This window comes from Acomys minous, assembly GCF_964271855.1.
Source record: "Acomys minous genome assembly, chromosome: 14".
Classification (NCBI taxonomy): Eukaryota; Metazoa; Chordata; class Mammalia; order Rodentia; family Muridae; genus Acomys; species Acomys minous.
Window position 1 is genome coordinate 76901945 of NC_140496.1, and position 23007 is coordinate 76924951.

A 23007-nucleotide genomic window follows, 5' to 3' on the forward strand; every position below is an offset into this window, starting at 1 on the left:
TTAAGAAAATAATTTAAAACTTTCTTTTATCCAAAGGTCAAGTTTAATTTTTTTTTAATTTTATTGATTTACTCATATTACATCTCAATGGTTATCCCATCCTTTGTATCCTCCCATTCCTCCCTCCCTCCCATTTTCCCCTTACTCCCCTGTCCTATGACCGTGACTTAAACATTGCCAAAATTTCCTGTTCCATTCTGGATGTGAATATATATATACAAGGAAGTATTAATAAATAAAACGACTCGAATAAGTTTAACAGACAGAAATGCAGTCAAGTGGAAAGAGCTGCTATTGCCCTAGTTCCTTTTCAGGGATACAGAGTAAACTCTTGACAATGTTCCATAGAGCATGAGACAGGCAGCGTGTCAGCAGAGAAAAGTCACAGTGAGACAGGACTGGAAGTGCAGCTGTGATAAAGCTCAGCGCCGACCTCCTGCTGCTGGCCTATAGTCCTGATGACAATGACCTTGGTGTTACTGTATTACAATCCCTTTCAGCTCAGCTCAACCATGGGTGCACAGAATTCTCAGTTCTGATTTCTGCCCTTTTAAATTTTTCACTAAAACCATGTAAATCAAGGAAAAGGGTAATGATGGCCGGGCCTGAATCTTCACAGTCCTTTCTCGGTTTGGTAGCCAAGTGGAGCATCTTCAACTTGCCACGTATAAGTCTTTCCCTAGGACAGTCTAACTGCATTTGCAGGTTCTTCAGGAAAGAAATAAACACCCTGGGGCATGGCTTAAGAGACTGAAAATCACCTCTGGTTAACAGAGCTCCATAAAACGATCACTGGGCGAACAAAATGTAATAATAGTGGGAAAAGTAAGACTGTCACACCGAACCTCCATGGTCACAGAACAGCACTGCCAAGAGACAGACATTCCTCATGATGCTAGGAAGAGGCTCAGTGGGCCAAATACTTGCTGTGCAAATACATCAGTCTGAATTCAAATCCCTAACACTCATGCAAAAGCCTGGCACAGTGGGACACATGTGTAACCTCAGGGCTTCAGTGGAGACAGGAGGATCCCAGGCTTGCTGGTCAACCAGCCTAGGCAAACAGTGAGCTCCATGTTCAGTGAGAGACTGTCTCAGAAAGTAAGAAGAGAGAGAGACTGCTCCGTGGTTGAGAGCACTGGCTGCTCTTCCAGAGGACCCAGATTCTGTTCTTAGCACTTACATGGCTGCTCACAATCATCTGTTACTACAGTTCCACAGGACCCAACACCCTCTTTTGGCCCCCTTAGGCAGTGCACACATGTGGTGCACAGGCGCAGGCATAGGCAAAACACCCATACACAAAAAGTAAAGTGACATCACTTTTTAAATAAAATGGCAACCAGGCAGTGGTGGTGTACACCTTTAATCCCAGCACTTGGGAGACAGAGAGAGGCACGTGGATCTTTGGGTTTGAGGCCAGCCTGGTCTACAGAATGAGTTCTAGGTAGCCAGGGCTACACAGAGAAACCCTGTCTCAAAAAACCAAAGTGATTAAATAAATAAATAAGTAGCAACTGAAGAGGACATCTAACATTGACCTCTGGCCTCCACATACAGAGGCAAGTGCATGCACACTCGCACACATGTGCACACATGCGCGTGTGCACTCACATTCATCCATGCATGAGCTTGCTGTGCTCCGTTCACCCCAACACCAGCTACAGTGTCACGGTGTCTCGTGGCCCTTTTTCACATCTCAACATCTAACTTTAGAAGCCCAGTGACTTTATATACATAAATACCCTTCTCAAAAACAAGGGTCCTCTTACTTTTCATCATAAATTTTAATACAAATAATTATTTTTTTAGTTTATCTCCTCTTGGACATAAGTGTATTTTACCATTATTTGAAAATTTACACAAAGAAAACTATATAGCCATAGTGGTTTTTTTTTCCTATCCAACAAGGCAGGTTCACTTTGTTGGACATATTTCCCTTGTAAAACCAGAATTTTTTTTTTCAAATAAGAATTTTAATTTAAACTTACTATGTAATCTTACAGCTAGCAATACCATGTCAGTCTGGAACCCTAAGAAGCAACTGTGTTCTGTAAAACTTCTTTGTTTTGAATTTAATCCAACAATTTACGCAACTGCACCAAGAAATTAGTGTTAGATTTTTCTCAACATTCAACTTAAAACAGTAGACATAATAAGCGGAATGGGGGAAAAATCATGATTAAATGCCAAAAATGTAAACATGAGAAAGTAAACATGAAAACAAATCACTTTAAGAAATCATTTAATTACATGAAAATTGCAGACTTCTAAACAAATTGTCCATATTAAAAAAAAAAAAAAAAGAACCAGCTCATTTACCGTTGTGGTGTTTGTTTGTTTGTTTGTTTGTTTTAATTTCTACTTCAGATAATCCCGTCTATTGAACCTAGTCTTTTCTGGCAAACATTAGAATATATGGGATCTTTTCATGTTTAATATTCTATAAACCAGAACTCGCTTTTCTTCCTGAAATGAGAATGATTTTGCTTCAGAGCAACTTCAGATTGCTCTCTTATAACTACTTCAGGGAGCCCCTCCCCAAACGCAGCAGGAAGTCAACAACAGAGCGGCTGTTTTACCAGTGGGTCCTGTCAGTCACTTTATTTTACCAGCCCGAGTACACACTCTGAGAAGAGCTCCCCAAGTCCTGCCGTCTCAAATTCCTTTTGTAACTCCTCCAGTGTTGAATACTCTCTGACTTCAAACGCCAGAAACCTGCATTATACAAGAGAAGCTCATGAATATGCGCAGATTTGTCAGAGGATAATTACCCATTCGGTTGCTTTTGCATCTGCGGTAGTACTAAATTATACCTTTTGTGTTCCGTTTGCACTTTTGCTTCAGACAGTACACTAATCATTTTCTCTTTGCATTTCTTTCCACTTGAGTCCACGTCCACTTTGGAGGTTTTCTGAAGAATCAGGTACTCCTGAAGGATAAAACCGTAGTTAAGTGCGGGTCTTAAGCTGAGTGGTACAAAGGAGGCAGAATCCACACGCACTGTCCTGCCTGGAGCGCGTTCTCAGAAAGCAGCAGTGAGAGAGGTGCGAGCATCTTCACGTAGGTGGCCGAACACTGCTCCAGTGAACGCCCTGTAAAGAGGAATAAAAACAAAGTGCCCACCTTTAAATCTGGACTGGGCAGATGCTAGGGTAGGCTATTGACACCCTCTGTTGTTTAAACCAGCTATTTAAACTAGCTATTTGAGCTGGCTGCTCAAAGTCTGGGAGCCTTACTTAACCGACTCCACACAACCGGACTCACTCCGGCATCCACCTCCCGGTGACTCTGGGACAACTGAGTGAAGTAGGGCACACAAAGCCCTTCCAGGAATGACTGCCTTCCAGAACACGGGACACTGCACAGTAATAGCAACCGCTGTTGTCACCAAGCCAGCTGCGAGTGGGGCCATCAGGCAGCCACCACTCACCGCCCACCTATAAATGCACATACGTGTTCCTGATCCTAGTAGACAACCTTATAAAAAAAATTAACAGAGATTCATGTAAAATGACATTTTAGAGAAAGTTATTTTAAAAAAATACATTTCTCTGAACTAGTGGAATTGTAGGCATAAGAACAAATACATGTTAGTAATTCATGGTTCTGTCAGCAAAAATACTGTGTTTATCCTAATGTACCCGAGCTGGTCACAATCAGAGAATTTAAATGTGGGGACAAGGAACCTTGTCCCCATTTTCATCAGCTAGTATACTATTCTAAAGGATCGACGTTTATAATGCACACAGATTGCCTCCAAATCTGTGGTTCCCTGGTTAGGCCCTACTGCCATTTATAGATTAAATCCAGCTTCTTACTTTCTCTCCACCAGAACCCAGCAAGGACCTGGTTAAGCAAATGTCAAAGAAGGTTGTCTTAAGAACCTACCTTGGGAAAACTCTGGGCTGTTACTCTTCAAATTTTTAAGATTATAGGTTGTTCGTGCTAAATCAGTTTTAAATAAAATCTTCTGTAACTGTGCCTGACCCACCCTATCTGACAGTGTAAAACTTACTGCGTGATCTGTAGCTCGGTAAAGGTTTAAGACGTAATGAGCAGGTTCCCTTGTCTGGCTCCTCATAAAACAACGGGCTAGGGGGCTTCGGGATGAGGGCTTGGAAGCCTGAAGGTGACGGCTTTGAAAGCAGCAGCTGGGACAAGTCAGGTGGAAAGAAGACAGAAAAAGGGAGGAGGTGACCTGCTGACAGTCCTGCCGACCTGCTCCCTCTGAGGCTGGCTCTCTGCTGTAAGGGACATGCTTTCTTTTCAGGCACTACAGACACAACACTGACGTGTCAGGACGCACTTTTAAGCACCTGCATGTTAGGAATTTTGCAGACTACTCACAAACATGCTCCTTGCTGTGCTGAGCTATGGAAAAATCAGTATTTTCATGTTCCCTTATACGGTTGCAGTTTATCATTAATATGAAACAAATACATGCTGTGGGACTTTTTCAAAAACTATTGTTGGTGCTGGAGAGAGAGAGCTCAGAGGTTAAGAGCACTCTGTGTTCTTTCAGAGGGCCTGGGTTTGATTCCCAATACCCAAAGGGCAGCTAATAGCTGCCTCTGGCCTCAGTTCCAAGGGATCCTACGCCCTCTTCTGGCTTCCTTGGGCACTGCACATACATGGTGCACAGACAGGCAAAACACCCACACATATTAAAAGACAGGATTTTTCTGTATAACAGTCCTGGTTGTCCTGGACTGGCTTTGTAGACCAGGTAAAATATATATTTTAAAATTGTCACTTTCACTGGGTGGCATAATTTTTTAAATATAATCTTATACTTACTCTTAAGCTTTGCAAGCCTATAGCTATTGTTAGGAGCAAAATACTCATTTTTTAAAAGAACTCGGGGTGTGGCTAAAGAAATGGTTCAGTGGTTAAGAACAGGTCTGCTCTTCCAGAGGACCTGTCTGATTCCTACTCCAACTTGGCAGCTCACAGGCACCTGCAGCTTCAGTCCCTGGGGATCCAACACCTTCCTCTGGCCTCTGTGAGCTCTTGGCACACATGAGATGCACAGGCATGCATACGGACAAAATACCCATACACATAAAATAAATAAGTACATATTAAAGAATAAAGAAAAAACAAAGTACCACTTAACATGATAATAAGTAAAGCAGAAACACCATGCTTCAATATCCCATTGCTGTAAAACACATTTAAAGATACACTGTGTTTAACCGAAACTAAGCAGATTCGTATTCAACATTAAATTTTCTGGCACCTTGATGTTGCTTCTGCCTCCTTGTAGTAAAATCAGTATTAGTTTACCCATGAACATCAGTCTTCCTGTCAGCCTTAGCTCTGAAGCCCACTTCTCCACAGCTTTGACATATTTGGTCCTTGCTCTCATGTGATCTAAATGCAATAGAGTTGTCCACACGCCGTCATCCTCAGTCATGCTTTCTGGCGAAGCACACTTCTCGCTGTTGCTTGCCGTCTCTGGCTGGCTGAGGACGAATCTGAGATTCTGCTGAATCCAAAGAACCAGCTCGTGAACCATAGGTTCTGACAAGAGCTTCCCAGCCTCTTCAAGTAACTTCTCCTTTATGGTAACGCACTGGGCCCTGGTTAGACTGTCTGAGTTAACAGAGATGCCGGGTAGGCACAGAGGGTAGCCGGCTGGTAAATGGAACACCAGTGCTAAGGGCACATCCTCACCCACAAGTCCTTCAGCTGTTGTGTGAATTCTCAATACAGCCCCATCTGTCTCTGGAAGACATCCAAAGATAATCATTAGCTGTACATAATTCAATTGCAATGGAATACTAATCGCTTAAAATTTCCCTTTTAAATCTCAATTTATTTCTCGTAGGAAAACTCTGGGTTATTTTATGAAGAGACACACAATGCAAAGAAAGCCATGATTTACACGTCATTTCCCCCAGCCATAAATATATATGAACAACACCACACAAACGCACTTGCAATTCACACTTTTTATCATCCATTTTTACTAAATTACCAAAAAAAAAAAAAGTAGTTTTGATTCATATACCTTCCTCCCACATTTCACTGATAATTATGCAAATCACGAACCAACTCCTACGGGTGTTCAGTGGAGCAGTAACACGTATAGGGAGTAGGAAAGACGTCCACTTGAAGTTACTTATGATGAGTCAGTCACATGGAGCCTCGGTGGTGGCAGGGTTGGGAGAAGCTGATGGCTGGGTGTGATGCTGAAAGTGATGGGGCCTGCTGTTCCGATTCAAATGCACTCCTATCAGCGGGACATGAAGGCAGCAAGATGAACGGAGCCTGAGCAGACATCCCTTCAGCCTCCGCTGGCCCTGTGAGAAGGGGGAGAGGAGAGCGCACCTAGGCGATGAGATGAAATATTCTGCTCTCTATCAGATGTGTTCGGCTTCACCACTCTGATGTGTTCCACATCACTTCACCCCACTTTCCAAAAAGTTGATAAAATGTCAGGCTAATTCATTCTGCAGGGGGCAGATGCAGCCAGATCAGAGAGAGTGGAGAAGGGAGCTGGACCCAGATGTGTGGCTGTGGTGTGCGGGGCCCCTCTCTCTGCCTTCTTTCCTGTACCCTTGCTCTACTTCTCCTCAGCAGGGGAGCACGCCGGGATGGCTGCCTCAATAACAGAGACCTGGATGCACCTCCCCACCCCGTCCATTTTAAAGACCCTCACAGAACATTAAAATCACTTCTTAGCCATCTCAGCCCAATGGCATATAAAAGCCATTGTTACACAGATTCACACTGAGCCAAGCACATCTGTTGCAGAGAGTTTCTTTAGTGGATGTCAATACCAGCTGCAAGGAACTATTATTTTCAGACATCATCCAGAATCATAGGTAGTAACCATGCCAAAATCATACAATCTTTTCTTTTACATATGTAATGTATATACTATTTTTTAAAAACTTTTCTAAATCTAGCAGCATATATGCTTCTAAAACCCATCACACACTTCAAATCTCTTTGTTCCTCCTTCCTTTCTTCTTCTACTATCATTGTTACTATTATTATTATTCGGCCATGTATAAGGAGGGACAGACGGAAGGCAGACACAGAGAGAAAGAGAATGAGAGAGGTGACAGACAGAAACAGAGAGCAAGGACAGACAGACAGACTCTATGTAGTACTGGGCTGTGTACTCTGTATAGTACTCACATAGCTGGCCTCTGGGGCTTGCTGTATGAACCAGCTATATAAGTCCAGCCTTTCAAGTGCTCAAACTAAAGGCATGAGCCCCTACACCCAGTTTTAAGCATGTGTGAATGTGTATGGTTGAGTGTGTATGTGTGTGTGTGTGTGTGTGTGTGCGTGTGTGTGTGTGCGTGTGTGTGTGTGTCTTGGGGTACAGTTCCCTATAGTCTCTCTCAGTGTCTGTGGAGCCTTCCTCTGGGTCAGAAAGCAGGTGTTTCCTGACCCGGACAATACACATAGCATATTTAGGACAAAAGCTGAGAAAAAAAACTCTACTTTCATAAGACTGGAAGGTCTGTCTCTTTATTAAAAATAAATTGTATATATTTATGTGGTGTTTATCATATTTTGATACCCTGCAAGGTTTAAATTGAGGTAAACTTACTGGCCTCCCGAACACCGTGATGGTCTTAAGCTCAGTGTCCCTCAGCTGTGACAAAGAAAGACCCATGGTGTGCAACTATTCACCTGCGTGCTACTTCGAGTATTAGAGTTTGGATGTAAAATGCACGCCACAGGTATGTTTGCGTACTTGGTCTCCGGTTGGTGGCGCTATTTTCAGAAGGTAGTGCGACTTCAGGAATAGGGGCCCCTGCTGGAAGACGTGGAGTGGGCCTTCAAGTTTATAGTCTGGCCTCACTTCCTGTATAATTTGTGCTTCCTAATCCACCTAGATATGAGAAGACACCTCATGCCCCTGCTGCCACAGCTGAGAGCCCTTCCCGCAGCCACCTTTTCCCCCATGATGAACGGTATTCTCACTGTGAGACAGGAGAAAAGCGTGCTCTCTCCCGTTTTCGTGTGAGGTGTTTCCTCACAGTACACCATATGAGACGTGGAAATAGGAGGAGAAGACGTGCAAATGCGATGGGTGTGCAGGAAGCAGTACTGCCTATCGCCACTTGGCGGCGCTGTCTCCTTACTCCTGAACCTGACCCTGGCCCAGAAGCTGCAATTGCTGCATCACTCAGCCATATATCCATTTTCTTTTATCCTATTGTTCTTTCCTTTTTTCATTCTTTGCTCTGATAAAGAAATGTCTTTTCCCACAGCAAATCCTACCACCCCTAGTGTCTTGTTCTAATCATTTTAACTTCCTGTGCATTTTCTCACTCTCCTTGCTTCTCTCTCCTACTTAGAACATGTTTTTAAAACAACCCAAAACATTGCAAAAAAAAAAAACCCAATGCTGTTAATTCCTCAACAAGCTTCAGCCCTATCACCCTCTGCTGCTTCCCTGCCAAATCTCTGTAACATAAAACTCCAGCCACCCATTCCCATTGTCTCATAAGCCAGCCTCCCCATAACCGCTTAAACTGTAACTTCTGGTGCCATTTCCTTCCGAAGCAGCATTCTCAGATGCGACCCATGACCTCTAAAATGCTACTATGGCGAATGGGGAAGGCTTAGCAGGCCTGGGCTACTTAAGCCCTGCACACTCCCAGGCAAGGCTGTTGTCAGGACTGGTCCATGGCTACCTACTGAGAGGCGAGGCCCAGTCCTTAGAACATTGTCTGGGAGGAAGATGCTTTGTACGCTTGACAGCTTGGACCCCCACCGTCCCAGGCCAGCTCAATAGTTTACACTCATTACACCCATGGCACTGTAGTGAGGGTGAAGTCAGCCACGCAGGTGTGTGCCTACGTGAGCCCTGATATAGCCAGCACGTCATTGTCCTGGGACACCTAACATCACTGCTCTCTGAAGCTTGGTTCTCAAATGGAGCCAGTTTTCTCACCACCTCCTAACTGCTACCGTGCAGGAGAAAGTCCACTTTCCCAGTTGGCAACACTTCTTAAGAATCTGGCATGCTTGGACAAGCCGACCGGAGGACCACATCCCGGTAGCTTGCTCGCTGCGTCTCCTGCACCTTTCTCTCCACAGATTTACTCCCCCCTGCTAGTACATAACAAAATGCAGCTCTGAGTTTAACAGATTTTCTGAGTCGTGTAAATCCTTGCAGATCACTGAGTTTTTTCCACCACAACACTCCTCTAACACCGACCTTACAGTGTCCATTGTACTTTGAACTTATTATGGCATTTTCAGATGCAGATTTATTATACTTAAACCAAATTAACTTTTTTTTTCTACCTCTGAAATATGCCAATTTTGTTTTATAGCGCTCCCCAAATGGAGGAAGCTTTAATAAGAAACACGTTTTATAGTTACAGAGGCTTTCAGTTTATGCCACTGGCTTATAACCATGGATCACATGAGTGTGGAAGTCCTTGGCACCTGTGGCATGCTGAGCAACAGACCTATGAATGTATGCGCCCTGCTCCCCTGAAGCCCCCCTGAAGCCGTGAGTGTACTCACTTACATGTCAAAGGGCCCCTGCAGACCTGAGGAAGGATGCTGACATGGGGAAATTGCCCTGGCTTACTTAAACACACCATCCTCAGTGTCCTAAAGTGGGGAGGGGATAGGTGGAGATGTAGATTGTATCAGAGAAAAAGGAAACATATCCACCGAAGCATACAGCTCTTGCTTTGGGATCTGATGACAGAGGAAGAGGGCCCTCAGTACATGGCAATGAAGCTGAGAAAGGCAGGCCAATGGACGTCCCCAGGGGCTTGAGGGGAGCAAAGAGCATCCATCGTTTTGTTTCACCCGGTAAAAATCGACTTTGGATCTGACCTTCAGAACTTCAGTGCACTGCAGATGTGTTGTCTTAAACCACCTGTGGAGGGTGGGGGTGGGGGGGAATTGGCTGTAGCAGCCACCAGCCACAGGTGGCTACTGTGCTACAGGAAAACCCAGCATGTTTCAGCCCAGTGAAATGCATAAACTGGCCAGCAGCCCAAGGGAAGCTATGAGAGGCCAGGTAAATCTTTGCCAAGTTTCCTCTTTCTTTCTTTCTTTCTTTCTTTCTTTCTTCCTTTCTTTTTCTTTCTTCTTCCTTCCTTCTTTTCTTCCTCCTCCTCCTTCTTCCTCTTTTTTTCTGTTCTTCTCCTCCTCTTCATCATTTTAGTTTTTTCGAGACAGGTTTCTCTGTGTAGCCCTGGCTATCCTGGAACTCACTCTCTAGACCAGGCTGGCTTCAAACACATAGACTCACCTTCCTCTGCCTCCTGAGTGCTGGGATTTAAGGTGTGTGTGTCACCAAAGCCAGCTCAATCCCCGTCAGAAACAGAACAGCAATGGGATGGGGCACCCTAGTTCTCCCTTTGGAAAACTAGGGAAGGAAAGCAGGACTTACATATTCAGAAGAAAAGGATCAAAATTTTCCTAGTCAATCTCCATGAGAAGACCTGAACAGACCCTGTTCTGAGTTAAGTGCAGTGGGAGACGGGGAAAAAAAAAATCACAGGATCTTCTCTTAAAAACTCATTTTCTCCCCAAGAACTCCTTAGAAGTGCCTCTCTTGCCCTCTCAATTTTGATCTGCCTTAGTGTCTATAGCAATAACTGGCTTCTTCTGCTCCTTAGTCTTTGTGTGTCTCCTTCATTGAAAGTCTGACTGTCTTTATTTGTTTGTTTCCTTTTTATCATTATTATTAAAAAAGAAAAATTAGCCAGGTATGGTGGTGCACACCTTTAATCCCAGCACTCAGGGAGTCAGAGGCAGGTGGATTTTGAGGGCAGCCTGGTCCACAAAGTGAGTCCAGGACAGCCAGCTACACAGGGAGACCCTATGGGGGTAGGGGGTGGGGGGCGGGGAGGGAATGGTTGCGCTTTAAAGTTATTATGTACTTTGAGGTTAATTAAAGTTAGTAACAGCTTAGCAAGAGAATGGGTAACAGAAACAACTGTCCATCTGATGTTAATCTTTGCCCCCCCCCGCCCCGCCCCTCACACCCCTGTCCCCCACACCCGTCCCCCACACCAGGACAGCTATTAACTCACAAATCACATTCTCAATGAGCCTGCATCCTAAAGAACTCGGGCTTGCCCTACCACAGCAAAATTTCCATAAGACCCGAGACTGGTTTCCCCTAGCCTAAGCCTTCTGCCAAAAGATGCAGGATTCGCCTTCTAGCTCAAGTTCAGAACCACATTCAGTATTTACCCAAGTCGTTCTGCCTTGTAACTTGTAGCAATATTGATATTATAGCTACAACTCAAGGAAAAAGTAAATCTAACCCTTCCTAGCCCAGGCACACACAGAACTTAGGAAGCCGAGGCAGGAGGATCGAAAGTTGGTGACAATCAAATCTGAACCTTTCCAAAAGACACAGGAAAGAAATCATGTTCCTAACACGGCGGACAACAGAAGTTCCAACTAAAGAAACTGGCTTAGACGCCAGGTTCCACCCTAATCCTATTTTAAACGTTTCTCTCTACTTCATCGGCTACAACACAGGATAGACACACGGTCCCACCACTGTGATGCTGGGGAAAACTATATGGAACGGGTTCTCAGGATTTATTTAACGCACATCAAGAAGCCATTTACATACCATACCTAACTCACACTCTCTGTACTTGCTTTATTTTTCCCAGTCTTTACATATCCTTTACGAACCTTTGCACAGAAAAGCACTTACACGCCTCCCCCACACCCTTTATACTTCCAGAAAACCAAGAGTTTCTTTGCTCCTACTCCCAGGCCACGCACCACAAATATGCATACACGAATGTTTGTTTGACACTTCAGCTGGATTTCCATCTGTTCTAAATGTCCTTATAGAAGGAAGCAAAACCACTAAAGGGAATGGAAGGCCAAGGCAGCAATCCCAGCCTTTCAAAATAAAGTTCAAGACTGTGCTGATTTTAGAGAGGTGAGTTTAGCTGGGATAATCAACAGACAACACTGCGACAATGGAATGATTTTGTAAAAGGGTGGAGTCCAAACCGAAGGTTGGTATTTAAAAAAAAAAAAAAAAGCTATTGCAAGATGTTACATCTTGTGCTATCAAGTGATTTCCCTAGTTTTGTAACTTTTAAAACTGCAACTCCATTAATAATGAGCACTGGCTGAAGCAAAAAGCTCTCTGAAACCCCACCAGGAAAATAGACACCACCGGCTTCACCTGCCAAAACACACACACACACACACACACACACACACACACACACACACACACAGGGGAACACAGCCCTATACCACTACCGCCACTAGATTGTTTCGAATATGAGCTATATCTAGTTGGATCAGGATCTTATGCACCGTGTTTTCAGATGCTGACTTTGAGTCCCAAGATGTGGGCATGGTTATGAGTGCTGGACCATCTCCCGTATTCATGTGATGTAAGGAATGTTACCCAACTATGCCTGATTGGTTAATAAAAATGCAGAGGCCTATGATTGGGCAGAAGAGAGGTAGGCGGAGTTTAGGTTCCCAGGATTGGGGTTGGGAAGAGAGTAAGGCTAGGAGAGACTGTGGAGAAGATGCAGCAGGAGAGAAGAAGGAAGCCATGAGAACAGACTGATGGAGCAGAAGCCAACGGGAGTCATCAGAGTGGCCAGTGATTGACCTTTATATGGGTTTTAAGGGTAGTAGCATTAGAATAGCTCAGAATCTGCCCAGCATAGGGACTACAGCTTAATAATAAATCATAGTCTCTCTGTGTCAATCATTGGGAAACTAGCTAGTTAAAGAAAACTACTGCCATAATAATTTCCTGTGATAATCAATATATGAAGAATAATTAATTCATTATACAAGATCCCACCTGTACTTTTGTACTGGATGCTCAAACTAATTTTTTTTCCTCAATATGTGTAGTTTTTTGCTAAGAACTTTTCCTCTACAAGCCCATTGCTACAGAGGAATATGACACGGTGCCAAGTCCAACCCTGTGAAGCTTGCCGGGTCTTTAACCAGTCTGATCATCCGTGATCTTCAGAGCAAACCATAGCTAAGAAAACCTCTCATCAAAACCCTTGTAAAGATCGGGAGGTGTCAGGTGGCATCAAACCCAGCATCCGGAATGACACATGGGACGGAGAGAACAAGATATCCCTGATTTGGTCTATTCCCACTCCTTTCCCACAGATGGAAACACGTTTACATTCTTTGCACCCTGAAGAGATAGTTACACACAGTGCCTCTTCCTGTGAGCTTACTCTAACATCTGAATGGCCACAATGAAAACAGTCTCTCAAATTCTTAACCCTCACTAAACTGAACCCATTTTTTAAAGCCTGGGCCTTCCTACACTTACAGAGAAATGCAGGCCCTTGGCAATATTCTTCTAATTCCACTGAAGACAGGAGAAACTTATTTGGCAGAGGTCAGGAAAGACATGTTGGGGTGCAGAGTCACACCCTCAAACCCAAAGTGCCACTGACAGCGAAAGTGGTAGCCATGCAGCCTGCTACACTTGGTCTGCTCTGCTAAAGCCTTCCTCACAGTTCCCAGCTGTGAGCATCAAACATTCCTATCTCAACTGCTGAATTGTCCCACTCTCCAAAGAACCTTCTGGTAACAAAATGTCCAAAGTTGTTACACTGGATTCTTTTATAATTCAATTACTTATTGATGCCAGAACACTGAATTAAATTAATTAGGAGGCATGGCTTGAAAGTCATGCTCAATTTAGCAGCGGATAAAGGGCCACAGTGTTCTTCCCAATATTAAGAAACCACCCTCTTTCTCTCAGCACTGCTTTTGGGGGGTTTTCTCTGACCTATCAAGAGTAGGTAATGGCCAACCATGAATGCAGAATGCAAAACAGCGCCATTTTTTAAAGATGTCATAGGACATCACAGGTTCCCTTCTCCCACATATCTGCAAGTGAGGCAGGATACAAGAACTCAGAGACACGAGTAATCCCCTTTAAATATCCGCCTCCGGAGGAAGCGATTATCAACAGAGAACTGTGGACACAGAGGAGACGGTAACCAACTATGACTGCTACCCAATCAGAACGGGGTGGCAAATTCCTACAGCAAATCCTTTCATAGGTGTCTTAAGGAAGTTTCAAAAGGGCCCAAGACAGGTCTAGGCGCTCAAGAAAAGAGCAGCTCCGTTTTTCTAGAAAGTTCACATCACCTGGACATCACAAAGCACCACAAAATGTCTGTAGATGGGTGTATGCATGAAGAAATAATAGCAAGGGGGCCAACTCCCAAAGAGTCAATAACTTACCACATGGAAACCCAAAGCCCTCTTAACCATAGATACAGCTTACTTAGGTCTAGGGCATATCACACCATCTTCTTAGATGTAAACCAAGTTACGGTCAGAAAGGCAGTTTCAATAGTAGTTACACTGTAACAGTAGGGTTAGCTCCTATTGACCTCAAAAAGTACATGTACACGTTCACATCAGCACACTTTCCCAAAAGGAGAAACTTAAGGGTGCACCAGAGATGTCTCAGTGGTTAAGGACACTGGGTATTCTTCCTGAGGTCCCTGGGTTCGGTTCTTAGCTCACAACCCTCTACAACTCGGATCCCCTGAACACGCTCTTTAGGCCTCCCCGTCACTGGCAAGCATATTCACAGGCAGGCAAAACTCTTGTGCACACACATAAAACTTAACATTTAAAAGTATGTGAAATTGGGGGATGGGGGGGTCCTTAAGGGAGGCTAAGACAAGAATAGAGTAACTTTTAGTTTTCAGTAATAATGATCATAATAGCTTTACAGATTATTAAGTCCCAGAGGAGAGGTGGGGTGCCCTGCTTATGTTATAAGAGAAGACATCCATGCATCCAGTAATGTGGGCTGTATGGTTAAGCACCCAGCAAGAGGCTGGAATTGGCCGTCACTCACTTTTCAGCAGCCTGGAAAACGTAATAATAAAAATATTTTTTAAAGCAAAAACCACAACAAAAATTCAAGGGTTGCCAGGCCCGGTAGCATATGCCTTTAATTCCAGCACTCAGGAGGCAGAGGCAGACGAATCACCACTGTGAGTTCGAGGCCAGCCTGGTGTAGTACAAAGTGGAGTCCAGGACAGCCAGCAAAGCAGGACTATCACACAGAGAAACCCTGTCTCTGTCTCGAAAAGCCAAAGAAACAAAAACAAGAACAAAATAAATTCAAAGGCAATCAACTCTAGAGAATCCAAACCTTCATCCAACCCAACAATCATTTCCGGACTGCGTTCCGCGACTGTTCTCGGGACCCTGACAACCAAATACAGCGTAGTCTTGTCAAGGCTGATGCACAAATACTTATAGGGGGAGGGGCACTGAATATTTGGGGAGAGCTAGATTTCCATTGAGGAGGGCTGTAAGCGCCCAGGGGAGGCAGAGGGCGAGACCAGGGGAGGGCACAGCGAGCGTAGGCCGCGCCCCTCTACTTGTCTCCCACTCTTGCCCACGGCTACATGAGTCGGGGTTCCTTGGCTCCCCGCTGTGGCTGCAGTGTAGGAAGCAAGGTATTCACCTGAACAGCTCAACACCTCCCACTCGCGGGGCCCGCAGAAAATCGCGGCCAGCGCCGAGAGCTCCTCCCGCACCGCCTCCGCCATATCTGCGCCGCCAGGACCCGAAGCCGCTTCCGCCGCCGCTCGGAGCAGAGCGCGCATGTAGCCACTGGGGGGCGCCCCGGCCTCGCAGCCCGCCGGGATGGGGTGGAACGGGGGAGTGGGCGTGTCTGTAGGGCGGGGCGCGCGTCTGGAAGCTCCGCCCAAGGCCCCTCTGCCCATTAACTCCAGAGCGACGATCCTTCAAAACGATGCCCTGCTGCTTTCTAGAGCTGAGAAAGTCCAGTAAAGCCCCAAATCTCCTTCAAGAACACCCAGGCTGTGAACCCACCATGCTTCACCTATACTAGGCTGGGAGGGGATGAAGAGAGTAAAAGAAAGCTAAGCAAACAAGAAAGGCCAAACAACGTGAGCCCTTGTAGGGCTTTTGAACCCAAGAGATCCCAGTGAGCAAAACACAAATTCCTCATCTTCCTGTTGTTGTTAGTGACCTCCGCTGTCAGGGAATTCCAGAAAAGACACTGGTAATGACCTCCAGGATACTGTGAGTTCGAGGCCAGCCTGGTCTACAAAGTGAGTCCGGGACAGCCAGCAGGCAGGATTATCACACAGAGAAACCCTGTCTCGAAAAGCCAAACAAACAAAAACAACAAAAACAAAATAAATTCAAAGGCAATCAACTCTAGAGAATTCAAACCTTCATCTAGCCCAACAATCATGGTCATGATTACGGACCTCTTTCCTGTCAGAGGTGCAGAAAAAGGAAATGACTGGTCCAAAGCCATATTCTACCGTTTCTTTGGTTTGGTTTGGTGCAGTTCGGTTTGATTTGGGTGATATTCGATGCATACAACATCATGTGTCTATTACCAATGTGACTCTTGGAGTTTAATAGTGAAACCACTGTCTTTAAATCTTGACCGAGACTTGAAAACATGAGCAAGAACTAAAATAACCTAATCAGTACCGCATCCTGTTTCGACTTTGATTTTAGTGACGAAATTAATTACATGTGGTGAGTGGTTCTGTCTGGGTGGGTTGGGCCTGTCCTTTTATTTTTATTTTTATTTTTCCTTTTTTTATTAATTTATTTTTGTTACATCTCAATGGTTATCCCATCCCTTGTATCCTCCCATTCTTTTATTTTTCAACTAAAAATTTAAAATTCTGCAGCTCCCAGAAGCTGTTTGCTTCCTCAGGGAGGCTCTACACCTTTGGCTTGTATCAGAAATAACATTCTGTGAATACATCAAAGAAATTCAGTGGATCCACAGTGGTTCCTTTCACTGACTTCTGCAAAAAGTCTGAATAATTTTACCTGACCCATGTTACTATCACCATCATCATTTCTATTGCTAAAAGGGGAATTTGAAAAGGGAAGAGAAATTGGCTTCCAAGAAGAGAAAGGAAATCTGGCAAGCTACACAAGAAAGCTTTCCCCTAGGGATGCCCTGAGATTTCAGTGACCCCAGGCAATTAGGAACCATGCTGTGCACATAATTAGAAAGATAAAGGTTTATTTAAACACATAATTATCTATATTGTGACCAATTTGTGTTAGAAGAAAGAAAAAAATAAATCCTTTGAGTTATTTCCAAAATAGCAGTTCAACCAAGTTCAGTGGGCTCATAATTAACTGCTAGAGAGACTTGGGGAATGGATTACATTTTAAATTAACAATATCACTCTGTTACTCAATTTTAGAAGTCCAATGTTACTACTAAAAATCACGGGAAAATATTACTTTGGTCATTTGCCATATCCGTTGAGATGGTTCACACAATTATTGACTAGCCCTCATCTTATTTTTAATTTTTCAAATTCAGTGTGTGAGATGAACGAAATAGCTATGTGATGGCAGTTGTCGGCAGTCTTAGGAGGCGATCACCAGAGCCTGCTGTCAGCAAGGGGTCCACGGAAATTGATGTAAAAGTACAGCCATCTATTATGGTGCTTAAAATTTTCTGGTCGGTGGGTTTCTTCTTTGCTTTCCTTTCTCCGTTGATTCCTTAACCTGCTTTTCATACTTCATTTAGCATGTTTAAATAAAAAGTCACCGTGAACGTCTTTTAAATTGACACTATGCCGAGACACTGAAGTCCCACGAATGCGTTCCTTGCACTCTGACATTTAGAAGCGATCATCACAGAGACAGTATAATGTCAGCTTGATATTTCTCACACTAGGAAAATAGCAGGTACATGGCAGCTCTCTGAATCTACCACACGGTAATCATTTTCCTTGTAATAAATTTTCTTCTAGTCCCTGGCCACTGAAATTCTAAATATTCAAATGTAAGAGGAATGGCGACGGTATTATCTGTCACGATCCCCACCTCCCACAAACACACACCAGTATGTGACTTGCTAAAGCCATGTTACCTTTCTGTGCACTTATCCTAAAAAGTAGTACCCCCCAGGACTAGAATGGGAAAGGCCTGGTGCCCTCACATCTCCAGGTAAAAGCACTCATCCAGGAAGTCGGTTGTAAGCAGATAGTTCCTTTAAGTTTCCCAGAACAGCTCTATCTGTCTCAAGATGCGTAAATTAAATACTTGAATCTAAAATCATAAGTCAAAACCCACTTGCACAAACAAGTAATATGCAATTTGAAGAATAGGAGAGGTGAAACGTTAGTATCCTGGAAAAGCTGAGTGGATTTAATAAGAAAAAATATGTCCTAAGAACATTTTTTAAAAGAACTTGCAAAAACCATTAGGCTGAGGGTGGAGCTCGGTGGTGGAGCACTCGCCTAGGATGCATACACTCCAGAGTTCAGTCTCCAGCCCCTAAACTAATGAGGACAGGCACTGAAGGCCAGCTCCCCAAGTGGCCCTAACTGGAAGCCATGCAGCTGCCTCTGTCTACAGAGTTCCGGTGTTTACTCATGTCTCTAAACAGTCTTAGACTTTCCGTGACTGTTGACCTGGCTGTAGAAGCTGGTTGAGTTACAGGGGTGAAGCAAGTCTTCCCTGTTTTCAGACTTGTCACCCATCTAGATAAGTAAATACAATCTACAGCCGTCACAAATTCTTTCATCCTGTTGTGGGTACAAGAATTGCCACATATTGTTAACCAAGGTGAAGTTCAATTTCCTGACACAGTTGAGAGCAGTGGAGGTGGAGCTACCTATGTTATTGCCCACAACTTGCCCGGAGGAAAAAAATCATTTTGTAATGTTCAGAAATGTTGTAGGCTTCCAAAAGGTGAACAAAGGGATGCTATTAATTAGCCATGTATCTTTCTGTTCTGTTTACAGGGTCAACGTTGCAAAATTATCTCCCACCATGATGTCAAAATAGAAACAGCTAAATTCTATGAGAATCTGACCCAGATTTCTATTTTGGGGGGAAGATACGCCAGCACCATATCCAGATAATCTGTATTCAATCTAGCATGGCCGTTGATCCCTGCCTGTGCTTGGCTCCTCAACACAAATGGCCTCAAAACAGTTCCAGCCTGTTTTGTGGGAAACTGTCCCCGGGGCAATGTCCACTGACAGTTCAGTGCTTATCAATGTTATCCAAAGAACGAGTTATCATCAGGGCTTTAAGATTTTTTTAATTAAAATAGTACCCAATACTTAATTTTTGGTTGCTACAGCAAATATATTCTTCTTACTAATTACATTATCTTAGAGCACAAGACTAGGGTATCCAGTTCTTATTATGTGAGGTAGAGACTGGGGGTTGTGCGACATTTTAAAATCCCTTTTCAGAAAGGAACTATGGATGTGCAAAGGCTACTGTTGCTGGAAGATAGTGATAGAAATGGAGGGAGATAGAGGGAGGCACCAGAACAGGGATGCCGAAGTGAGGCCTGGCTTTCTTAAAGGCAAAGCAAACAGAAACAGGATAGAAGGAGGAAAGGAAGTAGGAAGAGAAAGAGAAGCGACAGAGAAGGGGAAATAAGGAAGAGGGAAATCCTCCAGGTAGAGAAGAAATAAAGTGGACTCATCTTAAGCAGTGAAAGTCTGAAATTTCACTCCATAATGGTATGGGGGCTTTGGGTGGGACGGTGTGATGGGCAAGTAAGGAGACTGTAGCTTATTCCCTCGTGGGTTTTATGTTCTTTATAATGAAAGTTGATTTTTAAATTTACTCAATATATCGTTTCTTCTTAAGTTTTGAAAACTGCCCAATTTAAGGAAGGAAAAAAAGCAGTAAGAAAAGCAGAGGGGAGGGAAATAAAACATGCCAGAGCTAATTAGAGAGGACAGAGGTAGGGAAAGTTGGTGAGCAGGCAGTTAAAAGGTTCTGCCCTGAGATGCTTAATGGATTTATGGCTTAGGAATGGCTCAGGTGGGAAACACACAGAACTTTAAAATGCCCATGGCTTTAAACAGCACGTGCATGGGTTTCTGTCACATGTTCTAGTCTGGAGATATGGGAGTCTAGAGCCGGACTTCTGTTTTGTGGCTCTGTTCTAGCTTGATCCCCAGTCTTGTGTGGCCCATGATACATGGTCCTGAGGTGTTCCAACACCACGTCTATATCTAGCCAGAAGAATATGGTCCAGTCGGATGTCGTTAGCTAGGTCTCAGTCTACTAACATCCCGGTTTAAGGGCAATGTGAACAATACAATTTTTAGTCAGAGGGATCATGTACTCAACTAAATAGTGAAGAAGAAACTAAGTATCATAATTCTTGTCATTTCTTTATTATGAGGAAATGGCAATGCTAAGGGAAGACGATTGACTGTCCCTGCCACATCAAGAGCAATGCTGGCCATCAGACTGAGTTGTCACATAATTCTGTAGTCCCAACATTCCCTCTTCCCTTGACCCCCCCCCCACACACACACCACCACCACCACCCTGGGCCTTCCTTACCTTACCAGTCTGCCTTAGTTTTCTCACAACATTTACCACTATTTGAAGTCACTTTGTCTATTTGTGCCTTATGGCTTCCTAGGCTCTCGTCTCAATATCTGTGTCTTCTCCGAGTCTATGACCTGAGTGTGGTGGTGTTGGTAGGTATGGCCTTTGGGGGACATGAGTGCAGAGCCCTCACAAATGGATTAATGTCCTTACCAGAGAGATGGAGGGAGCTCCTTGCCCTTTTAACCAAATAATGAAAAAGAGAGAAAGCCCACCTGTGAGCAGGCTGGATGTCTTAGTTAGGGGTCTGTTGCTGTGGAGAGACGCCAGAGGAAAACATTTCATTGAGGCTGGCTTACAGTTTCAGAGGTTTCGTCCATTATCGTCATAGAGGGAAGCATGGTGGCAGGCAGGCAGACATGGGTCTGGGGAGTTCTTCTTCTGGATTAGCAAGCAGCAGGAAGAGAGAGTGACACTGGGCCTGGCTTGAGGACCTGAAACCTCAAAGCCCACCCCCAGAGACATACTTCCTCCAACAAGGCCATACCTTCTGCTCTTTGCAAATAATGCTACTCCCTATGAGCCTATGGGGGCCATTTTCATTCAAACCACCCCCACTACCCTCACCCAATACTGCAAGTGCCTTAATCTTAGACTCCTCAGCCTTGAGAATAATGAGACATGAATTAGCGTTGTCTATCAGTTACACGGCCCGAGCTCCTTTGACAGAGCATCCTTGGACATCACACAGATCACAGGATGAATAATAGATCTCCATCCCTAAATCAGTCCAGTTCGCCCTCAGTGATAACTCCTGTTCTGAGAGGAACTAGGGAGGACCATTTCTCAGAGCCCGAAGCTTTCTGAGTAGAATAGGATAATGTAAGATGTTTTGAAGGGTGGGGCAAACACCTTTGGCATTCCTTGACTGAAGCCTACAGTTCTGCACACCACTGGAGTTTCCACTCTCTAAATACTACTGACCCGTAGCATCAAAAGAAACCCTCACGCTTTCTTGCATATTTGAAAGGATGGGAGTGTATGGCTTGATATAAGTCAATTGTCAGACAGAGTCTGCCTTGCTCATTGTCTATCTCCAGTAACTTAAATTCCCCAAGTAGACAGACAGTGCATGCTCTAATCCTAGCACTTGGGAGGTGGAAGGATCAGGAGTTCAAGGCAAGTCTGGTCTACATAACACCCTGTCTCAAAAAAAAAAAAAAAATGCAAAACAGCAACAGAAATCCAAAAGGTAGATAGATCCATAGCTAGATACATAAATAAGTTTCCTGAACATTTTAAAATTTTGGACAGATATATTTACCTCTTACATTTTATTTATATGTGGTTTTTGCCTTCACGTATATCTGTGCACCACCTGTGAGTAGCGCCCAAGGAGGCCAGAAGCAGATATTTGATTCCCCGGTACTACAATTACAGACAACTGTAAAACTCCATGTGTATTGAAGTTATATTTATAAAACTGTGTTTGTTTCTCTTACCTTATTTCTTATCCTGGCTATCACACAAATAACTGAGACTCTTTTATAATGCAAGGCTTCACAACTCAATCTTGAGCAGTTTAAGTCTGTTCTTAACCCTCTATGATATTTTGTCTTACTCCTACCAAACATCCCGGTGATACTTGCACATTGTAGCTTTTCTCAGCTCCACTTCCTTCCTCTTGCTTGAGCTTCCTTGGACCTCTACCCTGCTTCCTCTTCTAACTCCTCCTCCCCTGGCTGGCAGGAAGTCCAGCCCTATTCTCTCCCCTGTTCATTGATTGGCTGTAAGCTGCTTTATTGACACATCAGGGGGACAATTGAAAAACAGAGTTTAGACAACATTTAGACAGTAAGTTCTCAGAACAAAGCTTGTGTCCAGACATAAGAGGTACAGAAATCAGCATTTAAAACTACACAATAACCTTATGCCTACACACGTGGGTGCTAGAAATCAAATCCTGATCCTCTGGAAGAGCAACCAATGCCCTTAACCTCTGAGCCATCTCTCCAACCTCAGAGTTTTAATTTCCTAAATTTAGAATTCAGTAAAAACGTATTGATACAAAAAACATTAATAATTAGCTGTTTATAGACTTACTTCCTTAACAGAGCTACTAAGTACCTAACTCATACATGCTAACCACTTAATGAGGTCGCTGTCTATGAGTGTCTTAGTTAGGATGTCTATTGTTGTGAAGAGACACCATTATCTGTGGCATAGGACTGGCTTACAGTTTCAGAGCTTTAGTCCATTATCATCATGGTGGGAAGCATGGTAGTGTTATGCCCAGATTGAGAAGACCCCAAAAATCACCAGGAGCCCAAAGTTGTATGTAAAAGCAAAGAGCCTTTATTACAGCATGCTAGGGCCGACTGTTCAAACAAAAATGGCAACAACCCCGAGGGGCACATGCAGACCTCAAGGTGTTTAAAGGGCAGAAAAGGGAGTTCCAAGGTGGGTTAGGTAATCTTTACTTCTATTGGCACAGATCAGGAACAAGAGTACAAATACATCTGGCATTGGCTAGGGCTCTGGTCCGGCACTAAGAGCTCTCTGAAAGGGTTCAAACCAACCCAAATTCGTAGGTGTTCTTGAGGCTACATGACTCTGTTCTGGAGTTAAGGGCTTGTCAAACTTGGAGGTGAGCAACACTATCAACATTATCAGAGGTGA

General features: G+C 44.0%; 1 protein-coding gene across 4 annotated transcripts; it reads right to left on the bottom strand.

The window, feature by feature from the left end:
- Nucleotides 1–208: 208 nt before the first annotated feature.
- Nucleotides 209–20646, bottom strand: RWDD3 (RWD domain containing 3). 4 transcript variants are annotated; one of them, XM_084757031.1, is made up of 5 exons: nucleotides 20604–20646; nucleotides 6017–6238; nucleotides 5243–5730; nucleotides 2817–2932; nucleotides 209–2718 (listed from the first exon to the last, which is right to left on the bottom strand). In XM_084757031.1, exons 2-5 carry the CDS (start codon nucleotides 6027–6029, stop codon nucleotides 2604–2606), a joined length of 732 nt encoding a protein of 243 aa, XP_084613157.1. In that variant the 5' UTR covers nucleotides 6030–6238; nucleotides 20604–20646; the 3' UTR covers nucleotides 209–2603. The 4 variants fall into 4 exon arrangements, with proteins under 4 accessions (XP_084613157.1, XP_084613158.1, XP_084613155.1 ...); XM_084757032.1 differs by lacking the exons at nucleotides 6017–6238; nucleotides 20604–20646 and adding an exon at nucleotides 15470–15609 and having other exon boundaries at nucleotides 5290–5730; XM_084757029.1 differs by lacking the exons at nucleotides 6017–6238; nucleotides 20604–20646 and adding an exon at nucleotides 15470–15609.
- Nucleotides 20647–23007: the final 2361 nt, after the last annotated feature.

Bases quoted from the DNA above. Each gene is read 5' to 3' on its own strand.
- RWDD3 (XM_084757029.1), bottom strand. From the start codon at position 15,554: ATGGCGGAGGCGGTGCGGGAGGAGCTCTCGGCGCTGGCCGCGATTTTC. The intron at 2,933-5,242 runs GTGCCAGAAAAT...TTTATCCTTCAG, and splicing joins GAGGCAGAAGCAACATCAAG to GAGTACCTGATTCTTCAGAA. The intron at 2,719-2,816 runs GTATAATTTAGT...TGTATAATGCAG, and splicing joins GTGCAAACGGAACACAAAAG to GTTTCTGGCGTTTGAAGTCA.